The following is a 12,190-nucleotide window of genomic DNA, read 5'->3' on the forward strand; positions in this document are numbered from 1 at the left end:
TAGAAATATTTACATGTTTTTATTTTCTCATTTTTCCAATATTGTATGTTCCTCTTCTTCTTTCACCAATTTATTTTCAATAAATCTCAACATCCTCTTCCACTTATTTCTCTCATTCATTTTTCATTACCATATTTTCTCTTTTCTTTTCCCAATTTTTTATATTTTATAAATGTCAATGTCTCTCTTTCTCTTCTTTTTCCCACTAATTTTCCATTATTGTCTCTTCTCTTTTATTTTCCCACTCATTTTGTTTCAATAATTTCTAATCTATCTCTTCCTCTTTTCTTTTTTTTTAATTCATTTCATTTTAATTAAGTAAATGTAAGTTTAGAGTTATTGAAATTTTTTTTTTAAGAAATTAAAAAATGAAAAAGATAATGAAAATGACAAGGAAAAGGATGGTGAAAATGACTGAAAGAGAATGATGAGGGTGGTGTTAATGGTGAAGATGACTATAAGAGAAGGATGATCAACGGTTGGTGATGAAAATGATAAGAGGAGAAAAGGGATGACTTAAAGTTGGTGGTAAAGAAGTGTAGATGATTGGAGAAGAAGGAATAAAAAAGAAAAATTAATGAAAAATTATTTTTTCAAAAATAAAAATAGTAAATTATAATTATAATTACTGGAGGATAAATTAGTAAATTAAATATTATTGTAAGATAAACTGGTCAATCAAATTTCCATTTTTGATTAGATACTTTTTATAATTTTAATGAAATTAAAAACAAATTGAAAATTGAATTTGTATTAAATGACAGGGAATTTTTATCATTATATTAACAAATGATAAAACAATAATTTACACTAAAATTAAATGAAATTCACTAATAAAAATAAACTAAGAGTAAAAAAATTAATTTTTTAAATTAAAAACTTATTGATTTACCAAACCTTCATGAAAAATAGTCATTTGGCCAAAATATATATAAGTCCAATCGATCACCAAATAGTTATAAATAATATATATTAGCATAATACATAATTACCATTGTATCAATTGATTATCTTTTTCTATATTATTAAAGAATTGTTGCTAAAAGATACATGATTATCGATTTTAATATATAAATATATATATATTTGATATCTGTCATTAACAATAAAATAATACTTAATACATTATAGCATCATTTTTAGAAAATTTTCCATCACTGATGCGTTAATTATATGTAAGAAAGATTATTAAGAGTCTGCATGCAAGTATTGACATGATCGTCAAGTAAATATGAACCGCTTGTTTAGCAGTCATGTGACCCATGACATGAAACTAACTGTATTCCATATTCCACTTACTGCAAAATATTCAACCCAGGACAAATAAATGTTTATTAATCTGAAGAATAAAAGTGTCCAAATGGGCATGATCTTAATCTTATCTCTGTTATAATTGGCCTTCAATGAACTTTCTCTCTTTCCTCAAACCAATGAGAATGAATATTAATTTACTCATTATTGTTATCATCAATCTATCAGTCATAAATATTATCATTTTAATGATAAATAGTGCGTATTATCAAACACTCATTGGCACATCCAGACGTATTGGTGTTTAAGCGAAAAAAAATCAAGTAATAAATGATGAATATGAAGAGGGTTCCATTGTTTGGTGAGAGAGAATATGTGCCTAACCCTATTGCTTTATCTAAACATAGTAACGACTGTGACTAGTGACTTGAAACGCTAACCAACTTTGTTTTATCCGCATGAACAAGAACAATAGCTAGCTGGGGTTGTGAAAAATGGAGCTACGGTGGCGAGGTTGACATCTTCCCAACTAAACAAAGCATTTATTATATATAGCAATGAAAAAAAACAAATGCGCCGAAATATTGATATACTAATGTCTTACAAAAAACAAGCATGAAAATATATGGATATCTAAAATCGAAGTTGTGAAGAGACCCACTTTGTATATATTGATAGATTTCATTTCAAGTGAATGAAAATCTCAATGTTTTACATTAGCAAGTTAGGTGGTGAAGGGTTGCAATTGATGGAAGGGTGTAGTGAATTGTGCTACCTGAGGAGAAAGACAAAAAAGGACCACAAGCCATGCTTGATTAGTCTAAATCATGAGGCACAAAATTGAATTGAGAACAAGGACATGGAAGGTGGCTCCTAATTAAGGAAATCTTTTAGAGATTTTATATCTTGGATGTGAAAGGAACAAGAGAAAAACCCCCACCAGGAGAGATACACGGACTTATCAATCAATACATGAGGTGGGGTTTGACTCAGGCAGGCAAAAGGGTGGGGATATTTTTTGTTCATACCTCTCTTGGGTCTACAAAAAGAGCTATTGTTGGTGGGATTTTTGTCAATTCATGGAGGGTGTTCTTCTTTTCATTTTTCAAGGCCTTAATGCACCACAAATCTTCTGGACATGAGAGTAATTTCCAATGCGGGATGTGAACTTTCAAGCTGTCGTTTCCTCCAACTTCTGTAACAACGACCTTACAATCCTTAGACTTTGTAGCCATGTTGTGCACAAATTGGCACAAGCTTCGAACCAGCCTTCCTGAAAATGGCCCTTCATGGTGCACCCCATACATAAAATAGAACCCAAAGGGGTGATAAAAATCTGGTATTGCTGGCAGTTTAAAGCATGGGAAAAATTTGTCAATCAATTTTGAGCTCTTTGTGTATATTAAACATGATAAGGGTGCCTTCCCCAACCTTAGCTTGAAAAGTTCTCCACTATTCCACACACTAAGCATTGCCCAACTATTTGGAACTTGCCCATTTAACCCAAATTCTCCCCTTGATTCACCTCTGAAATACGCCACCCATGTCCCCAAACTCAGTTTATTTCTTAATATATTGCCTATGTCATATGGGAAGAATTCTGTTGAAGCCATGAACTTCTTATAGAGATGCTCAGCTTCTTCAATCTTCAGCTTTGCTATTTCAATATCTGATGATGTATGGAAGATGCGATTGTTAACTGGATATACGAGAATTGCCGGAGTTCTGAACTTGACATAGCCGAGCTTTTTTGTGAAAAGTTTAACTGAAGCTTCGTTGTCTTTCTCAGTAGCCATGTATGCATAATCAACATCATATGCAACGAACCATTCTTCTATTTTCCGAACCAGGCTCAACCCAATTCCCTTTCGTCGATGAACTGGTGCAACCCTTAAACCCAAGATGTAACCCACGTTGGCTAGATTATCAGGAGGCTTGTGGAGCACGGTTACACGCTTTATAGAGCCTTGAATGACACCAACTAACTCATTGTCCGACTCGGCTACCTACCATATATAAAAAACAATGAGAATGGGGAAATGGAATTAAGAGAGAGAGATGATATAAATTGAAGTAATGGAGTTAATTACCAGCATCTTGTATATCGGACTGTTTCTGATTCTGCAAATGGGGTCACCCAAAGTGTCTGTAAAGAGAAAAACTCTTTCAGTTGGGCCTACCTCACATCTTCTCTCGAGATTTTCCACTCTAGCTCGATCGATTTGCCCATCATAGCTTCGTATTGTGAGTTCTCCGTATCCCATTCTACGAATTCATCAATAAACTCAAACCATAAGCATGATGAAGCATAACAACAAGACTGCTCATAATAAAATTAAAAGAGAGAAAGAGAGGAGAAGAAACGAAAACGTACTACTAGGCTAAGTGAAAGCTTTCTGTAGCAGTTGAAAATAAAGAAAGGGTTGGATTGAAATTGTTATTAATCATCATTTATACGCAGAGACGGAAGTGGGGAAATGTGGAATGTTCTCTGTTATCAACATCAACCTACAATTCAATAATAGTATAATTAGACAAAAGGTAATTAATAATAAGATGTGCCTTTTGTCCCTCTTCGTAATTGACCTAAAATTAATTCTATCCACGCTAGGATAACCTCAGCCTCACGCCACAATGCAAGCCTAAGAATATCAAGACTTGGCCCTTCTTCATTCGTTAATTGCCGCCATTAAAATTACTTCAATATTCATACATCCGGAAAACCTGCAAACACAGAGATTCCGATGAAACAAAGATTTCATTAATTAATGAATTGATTAAGCTTAATTACTTCTTCAGCTACGTGTAACCGTATAAATCCATGGTAGCATAATTAAGTATACATAAAAAAGAATGATAATGCAGTTGGGATTGGATTAAAATATTGAGTTAATTAAGGGATTTGTTAGTTTGAGAGATTTTTCTAAGAGGGGAAGTCGTTTTCTGTTCACACTAATAATAAACTATTTGAGTGCACTAGTTTATTTATGATTTGTTTTTCTTTGTATGCAGTGTGGCAATGGGTGGTCCATCTTCCTTTTCGACACTTAGATTCGAAAGTGAAAGTGAAACCCCACTCAACTCTTAATTGTTCTTCTTCTTTCTCAATCTGTAATTATTATATAACCTAAATTATTATTTAATTACATTAATTAATCACTATCTCAACTCAATGTGCCCCAAGGGCTTGTGATTGATTTCCCAGAAAAAAATGCAAAAGCTCACAAAGCATTATCGATCGTTGTAAATGTTTTAAGTCTAAAACCAATAATTAAGAAGAAGAAAGAGTGAAAAGATTGTGGAGATCAATCATTAATTGAGCAATTTCATAAAGATTAATCAAAAGCTCCTTTATCTGTTGTAAGTGCATTAAATCCTTCAACGTGGATTCAACAAATCAATAAAGAATTCATTTTTCTTGTTCATCTGATCGAGCAGTAACTTAAAGCCCTAGCTATATTGGGTTGAATGGCTTAATTTTAAACCCTAATTACTGGAAATTTTAGTCATAAAAGTAGATGAATAAATAGCTAACTTTGGAACCTAATTTATGACTGATCATCTAAAATATTAATTGTCATGTTGATATGCCATAACATATGGTTTTTAAGACTATATAATTAATAACTTTTAATGGATAGACCCAACATGTTTTGTTGTTGGATTAAAATTTTTAATTAAACAAAAATTAACATGAAATAGACGTGCTGATGCTGTAATTACAATAAAATTATACATATTCATATTTGATATACACATAAGTATATATTTGATATATATCATTATGTGATTGAATAATTTTAAATTAAAAATAACGTAATATTCAATCATATAAAAATCGTATATGCTCATAATAGATGTATTTAGTGTTGCTCCTGAGATTAATGGTTAAACAGTTTGAACATGTAGACATGATGAACCCATGATAAAACAGATATAAAAAATATATATATCATCAAATAGAAACCCCAATATCAGAAAATGGCTGACGAAGTCCCTAACCATCGCTATTAAACAGCCTTTTATCTTTTCTTTTGGCCCCCCTTTAACACTAACTGTGTAGTTCAACTACCTCACTACAATTCTCATCTTAATTCAATTTAATAATAAAAAGATCCCATTGAAGAGATAACACGTGTGCAAAACTAAAAGCTTCACCACATGCACGATCTAGTTATGCAAAAAACAATGAAAGGGTCCTACCATTATAATCAAAGAGTGGTGAGATCTTAGCCAAAACAAAATGTTAGGCCCGCATACATGATTTAACGTCTCCACAAAATGGACTAAGAAGTGAACAATCTGTTTTTGTGTTTTTCTTTGCATGCATTATGTTGTCTGCTTCTCATTGTTTTTGCGATGGATACTTTGGAAGAATGTGAAGGGGAGACCCCACATTTTGGGGCATACAAGAAAGTGGGTCATTTATGCCTTAATTTTTATGTTTTCAATAATATTATATACATAAATATCGATGTATTACTATATGATTTAGTATTATTTTATCTTTAATCTTCATTATTCAATCACATAATAATATATTATTATTTATATACGAAATTGTATACATAACATTATTCTTTATGTTTAAAGAGAATTTCTATAGTTAGAGTTTTGTTATTAGATAAGATTTCTTAAGAGAGTAATGTTATATGTATAAACTAATTATACAAATTTATTTATATAATTTGATGGAATAACATTTGATTGAGTAATTTTAAAATAAAAAAAAATAAGCGATCATATTAAGTAATTATAAACTATTACATCAGTTTATATAATTTATTTGCACGTAAATGTGTTTATGCCTCTTTTTTTTCATTTTGGATCCATCGAATCAAATTCTTATCTTCTTTATAAAATATATATCATTTCTCTCCAAACCCTTTGCTCATTCCAACACTTGAATCATCCTACTTAGAATGAATACATAGATAAGTCATCAAATATTTTAATCACCCATTCTTGATTGCATACCATTCATTTTGATTATGACCCACTTTATATTTGTAAACACATATAGGCAGTTCAGCAAAAATATTGTTTAACCTATTAAACAAACAAATCCCCATATCCAAGTATGTAGAGAAAGATAGAGATCTATAGATAGAAATACAAGAAAAATGTAATATAGAAATATTAATCTAGATGACCTTGTACAATTACATTGGTGGGATTGGCAATATCAACGTAAGAAATGAGAAGACAAAATTGGTACGCAAGCCAAGTAATGCCACTAAAGATTGTAGGTTATCTAATTAGATTGAGTTGGTGATTATCTCAAGATTTTTTGTGTATTTGTTTTTCCATTAATTGTCACTTTTATTTTCTTCCACGAACATTTGATGGTCTTCACTTGTCTCTGGCTACCACAAACGTTTTTGTGGACCTAAACTTTTGGTTTTATATTATCCGTTCGAATATATATAAATTAAAATAATAGTATTTATGAATACAAACAAGAATTAAAGCTGAGATCCGGAAAATAGGAAGGAACTTCAAACAACTACGATGAGCCTATGGGCCTTGTGTTGGCAAATTGGGCCCAATATTGTATCTTCTTTTTTTGGGCCCAATATGTGAGATCACTAATTTTGATCCACTTGAGTCCTGCTTTCTTGCTCTAGTTATTGTTACCTTCTTGCTGAAGTTGGGCCCAATTTTGTTGTTAGGAAGGTTAATCAATAAACAATGAGCAATTGTAATTGGACTTAATTTTGAGTATCTACCAACTATTTATATAATTTTAAATTACAATAAAATTATAATTATATATTTTAAAGGCATAAATGGGTAATCATTTGTTATTGTCATCAAGTGATTAAAATGGAAAATAAAATAATATTTAATCATATGATAATATATATCAAATATACATTCATTTATCATCAAATGATTATATGACGATATATTATTTAAATATTTAATTAAATATTTAAATTTGAGTGTATATAGCTTTATTATAAACAAAAAAGTAATAATAATAATAATAATGTTGAGAAACAAGACTAACATACCTTATAATAAATCTATAAAATTATTTATACCTAATTTTAAATATTTAATTAAACATTCAGATAATATATTATTTTATAATTAGGTAATTTAAATTTAGCATTGCGCATGCTATGAACCTCAAACTTTGTACCCGAGCTCAAATGCTCCTGACTTCCTGAAATGAGTAAAATGGGAAATATTTCTTCACCTTTCAAAAACAAGATAATAAAGGGAAAAAAATCAACTTCAATAATACGATTCCAACTATCAAAAACCAGGGATCCTGAATGTTGAATCTCATGAGGTGGAAAAAATTAAAACTCTCTCTCTGTAGATTAAGGAAATTTTTTTTTTATTTGAAACAACCAACCAACTGCTAAATCCTCTCAACTTTTGTCTTGAAGCACTTTTGTTTGCTTACTCTACTCCCCCTAGTCTTTACTCTTTCACATTACAGTTCACCTCTCCTTCTCTCGACCAACTTCTCTCTCTTTTTTGGTAAAATAAACCTGTTTTTATGATCTTTTCCGTCCCCTTTTTTAATATGAAAAGATCATCAGTTTCAAAAGGTGTGCTAGCGAACAATGAGTATAACAGGGAGATAAAGTGGGAGCTGAGACCCGGTGGCATGCTTGTTCAAAAGAGAGATGCTGGAAATGGCTCTTCCAGGGCCATGATCAACATCAAGGTCTCTTATGGTTCTCATCTCCATGACCTCACTGTCCCTGCTCAATCCACCTTTGGTAAAACTTTGGTTTTCTTTTCTTTTCTTTTTTTTTTTTCAAGGTTTTTAATTTTAATTTTATTTTCACTTAATTGTTAGACTGCTGTGTGATCAAACTGCTTTTGGCCAATTAGCTACAATGTTTAGTGTGATATAATATTTTCACATTTTGGATTCCCATGTGCAAATGGATTTATATAGTATTTAGAAGTTGCAAATGAAGTTGAATGAGGCATAAATTGATGCTGAATGGCTATTTGGTTCAATGGAAGGGGATTTGAAAAGGGTTCTTGCCCAGGAGACTGGTCTGGAGCCAAAAGAGCAGAGATTGCTATTTAGGGGTAAAGAGAAAGATGATGAAGAATGTTTACACATGGTGGGTGTAAAAGATATGTCAAAAGTAATATTGTTCGAAGACCCGGCTAGCAAAGAGAGGAAACTTGAGGAGATGAAGAGAAATCAAAGTATACTTAAAGCTTATGAAGATGTTGCCAAAGTCAGAATAGATGTTGATAAACTTGCAGAGAAGGTTGGCTGCCATTAATTTATGAGGCATAACCTTGTGTCTATGCAGCACCACTGAAACTAATTGGCCTTTTTGACAATCCTTTTAGGTTGTTGCCTTAGAGGCAGCTATTCGTGGTGGCGCCAAGGTTGCGGACAAGGAATTCATCGTCTTAACAGATTTACTTATGATGCAGTTGCTTAAACTGGACTCCATGGAGGTGGATGGGGAAGCTAAAGCTCAGAGGAGGATTGAGGTGAGACGAAATTTGCTGTCAACCTTCATGAAAATTTTTCTTTCTTACTATATTTAGAAATTGTTATTTCCTGTTTTATTTTCTATATTGTTTTTCTTACTATATAATGATATGTTTTCCTCATTTAGGGTATTATTAATGTATAAATTCAATACGTAATTTATACAAAATTTATTACATTTAATTCCTTTCATGATATTAGAGCATTAATATTTTTTTTCACACGTTACTAGTTTATTAGTTTAAATACAGCTAATTTTACCAGTAAAATTAAGGTTTCCATATTTTCTCTATTAAAAATACCACCCCTTAAGTTTAAAAACTTTTTTTCAACCCCCACATGAAGGAAGATTCTCTTCTTGACTTCCCTATTTATTTATTTTTTATTTTTTAGCATTGTTATCTTAGTTTTCAGCCATAAACACGATCCTTCGTGGGTCTCTTCTTACCAGTTCTCCTTTTTCACCGTTGTTCTCTAGTCTTTTGGTCATCGGTTACTAGTTTCACTAGTTATTTTCTTTCTTTATGTTATTCCCTTATCTTCCAGCTACAAACAATCACGGCCTTAGTGGGTTTCTTCTCACTAGTGATCTAATTCCGACCACAAACACCCATGGTTCTCCTTTTAGATGAGTTTTGTCTTCTGACAAACGAGTTTTATCTCCAACAAACGAGTTTTAGTTTTCCTCTTTCAAAATTTCACTTTTCTAGTGGCTAACAACACTTTTTGAAATGATTGGATCTCTAATGATTCAACTTCCTGACAACATTTGGATGTATTACGAGTTGTGTTTAAGTTCTTTATGGTTTCTAACACTTTGGGTTTACTTGGTTGAACTATATATTTTTGATACATCATTTAGTGTTATTTGGTTGAACTAAATATGTTACTAACATTTTATCTAGCGTTAGTCTAAGCTTTCTCCTAAGGAGGGAATTATTTTTAATAATCTTACTTTTTATATACAATTAGTTGAAAGTCTTATTTATCTAATGATCACTTGACCAAATATAACATATGTCATGTAAATTATTAATCAATTCGTGGTTGCTCTTTATACTATTCACTTTGTGACAGTGTTTTGTGTCCTTTGATATATAAAAAATACTTGATTCGCATTTTTCATTTCTATGTTCAATTATCACTTATATTACATTCATATTATAATATTGATTGGGTGAGTGATCCTAAAATTAGACAATCCACCATTGGTTATTGATTTTTTCTAAAATATTCTCTCATCTCTTGGCGTAATAAGAAGTAAATATTAGTTTTTTGTTCAAGTACTGAAACACACTATCAAACACGCAAACATTACTTCCAAACCTTTTTGGCTTCGTCTAAATATGGGAGTTCTTCAATTCAAAACTATAAGCATCTACTATAATAATCAAAGTGTCATTTAAATTCTCATAATGATATTTTTCATGAGTATACTAAATACATTAAGATTAATTATCACTTTATACACCATCGTTTGGTTGAAGACACCCTTCATCTAGTTTCAGTACCTTCTATTGATTGATTAATAGTTGACGTTTTTGCAAAGTTCCTTCTCCAAGATGCTTTCACGACTTATATTACAAATTCAAGTTGGCAAAATCTTTGTTCACTTAAGTTTGAAGGCGGATGTTGGAATGCATGTAGAATATAATATTTCCGACCTTATTCTATATATTGTTTTTACTATTATATAATTTTCTGTTTTATTTGTATAGGGTAGTATTCATATATATATATATATATATATATATATATATATATATATATATATATATATATATATATATATAAATTAAATCATGAATCAATACACAGTATATACAAAATTTATTCGTTTCGATTCTTTACAATAATGCAGTTGGACCATTAAAAAGAAGCTTGCTCTCCATGTGCCAAAAGTTGAAGTGATCCACCCTACTTCCACTAACATATCTATTCTGGAAAATGAATGCTGCTGATTCGATATGATTAAAAGTTAGAAAACCTAACATGGGTTTAGTCTATAGCCCATCTGTCTACTTCACATCAATTTATTGAAGAAAAAATGTAACTTAATTGACTGGTTTAGATAAAGACATCGACTAGATCCAATCAAATCTATCTCTGATTGAGTGATTCCAATTTAGATTCAAATAATTGAGCTTGCTGATAGTAAATTTGATATGGCTTTCTACTGAAGAAAGGAAGCTGAGCAATAATTGCTATATGTTTTCCTGTCTACAGGCAATTTAGGCACATCGAAAATACCAGTGAATTCTCTGGAAAGGGTTGTCTTATCATGTCGCCTGCAGACCGCTGCAATGGCCCTTTCTTTTAGTTATTTTTCAATTCAGTAATGAAGAACAATGCAGAGTTTAATCAATATAAATATCCCTAGACTTTTTAAAACGATGTGCTTATTTTTTGCTGGAAGGTTAACCTTAAAAAACTATCCAATGTGTTCTCAATTTGATGTACAGGTCCGGCGAGTGCAGAGTTTTGTGGACACAATAGACAGTCTCAAGGCAAGAAACTCTAATCCCTTCAGCAGTAGTAGCAATGCAGCATCACTGAAAACCAAATGGGAGACTTTCGAGTCCGGAGTCGGAAGCTTAAGCTCTGCAACCCCCTTACAATCTTCCACAAAAATAACTCAGGATTGGGAAGTGTTTGACTGAGAAGGCAAGGAAGCTAAATATGTACTTTGATATTAATACTAGACGTTAGACACTGTAACTATTAGGGCTTTGTTTCCTGCTCTTAGTCACAAAAAGGCTGTTTAATGGATGTGTTGATAGGTTTGAGATGAAGATTAAACCTTCTAACTGCTATGATATTGTACAAAGTTGAGATGGCTTCAATGTTTTGGTATTATGTTTCTCTGCTATTATATATTTTCATATTCTCATAATCCTATTATGAGAGCTACACATCCTAGTCTCATGGGAGAAAATTTTCTCACACATAGGTTCTCCTTACATCCAATCAATACAATCTGAAAATTTTCCTTTTAATAATGAGTGACCTCGATCATTGTGGTACAATATTTTTCTCCATTGTTAATTTGTTCGATATGTTTATACTTAATAGAGGGATTCCACTACCAACCTGAAGTAATAGCCTTCTTCATAGGCAAAGATTTCCTGTTAATTTGTTGTATGGCAAACTAGAGAGCTCCCATTCTGGGTTTTATTTCTTGTAGAAATCATTTCCTTGCACGGGAGAAAATTGCTATTTGTTATTTGTTGATGGCTTCTGAAAACTCAATTGATAGATTGACAAAGTTTGATCTTTTATAGAAGAGGCACTCTGTGATTCTTGGGATGCATTCAACAGAAAATATTTTGTATCCAGGATCTGTTTAATCGCCAAAACACGTTTAATCAGAGTCATATGGAAGAATGAAAAGACTTGCAACACTAGTCCTTCAAAACTCTTCCCACTGGAAGCAATTATATATTCAGAAGATGTAAA

The 12,190-nt window shown here is 31.5% G+C and overlaps 2 protein-coding genes across 2 annotated transcripts; one reads left to right on the forward strand and one right to left on the reverse strand.

Moving 5' to 3' along the window:
* Nucleotides 1-1,896: 1,896 nt before the first annotated feature.
* Nucleotides 1,897-3,769, reverse strand: LOC123225203 (probable N-acetyltransferase HLS1). The gene is made up of 3 exons (XM_044649106.1): nucleotides 3,626-3,769; nucleotides 3,342-3,516; nucleotides 1,897-3,257 (listed from the first exon to the last, which is right to left on the reverse strand). Exons 2-3 carry the CDS (start codon nucleotides 3,513-3,515, stop codon nucleotides 2,274-2,276), a joined length of 1,158 nt encoding a protein of 385 aa, XP_044505041.1. The 5' UTR covers nucleotide 3,516; nucleotides 3,626-3,769; the 3' UTR covers nucleotides 1,897-2,273.
* A 3,660-nt stretch (nucleotides 3,770-7,429) lies between these two features.
* On the forward strand, nucleotides 7,430-11,577 carry LOC123225986 (BAG family molecular chaperone regulator 4-like). Its single transcript, XM_044650390.1, has 4 exons — nucleotides 7,430-7,991; nucleotides 8,245-8,501; nucleotides 8,587-8,733; nucleotides 11,197-11,577. The coding sequence occupies exons 1-4, from the start codon at nucleotides 7,766-7,768 to the stop codon at nucleotides 11,392-11,394; spliced, it is 828 nt and encodes a 275-aa protein (XP_044506325.1). The 5' UTR covers nucleotides 7,430-7,765; the 3' UTR covers nucleotides 11,395-11,577.
* The last annotated feature ends 613 nt before the right edge of the window (nucleotides 11,578-12,190 follow it).

This window comes from Mangifera indica, chromosome 9 (genome assembly GCF_011075055.1).
Source record: "Mangifera indica cultivar Alphonso chromosome 9, CATAS_Mindica_2.1, whole genome shotgun sequence".
Taxonomy (NCBI): domain Eukaryota; kingdom Viridiplantae; phylum Streptophyta; class Magnoliopsida; order Sapindales; family Anacardiaceae; genus Mangifera; species Mangifera indica.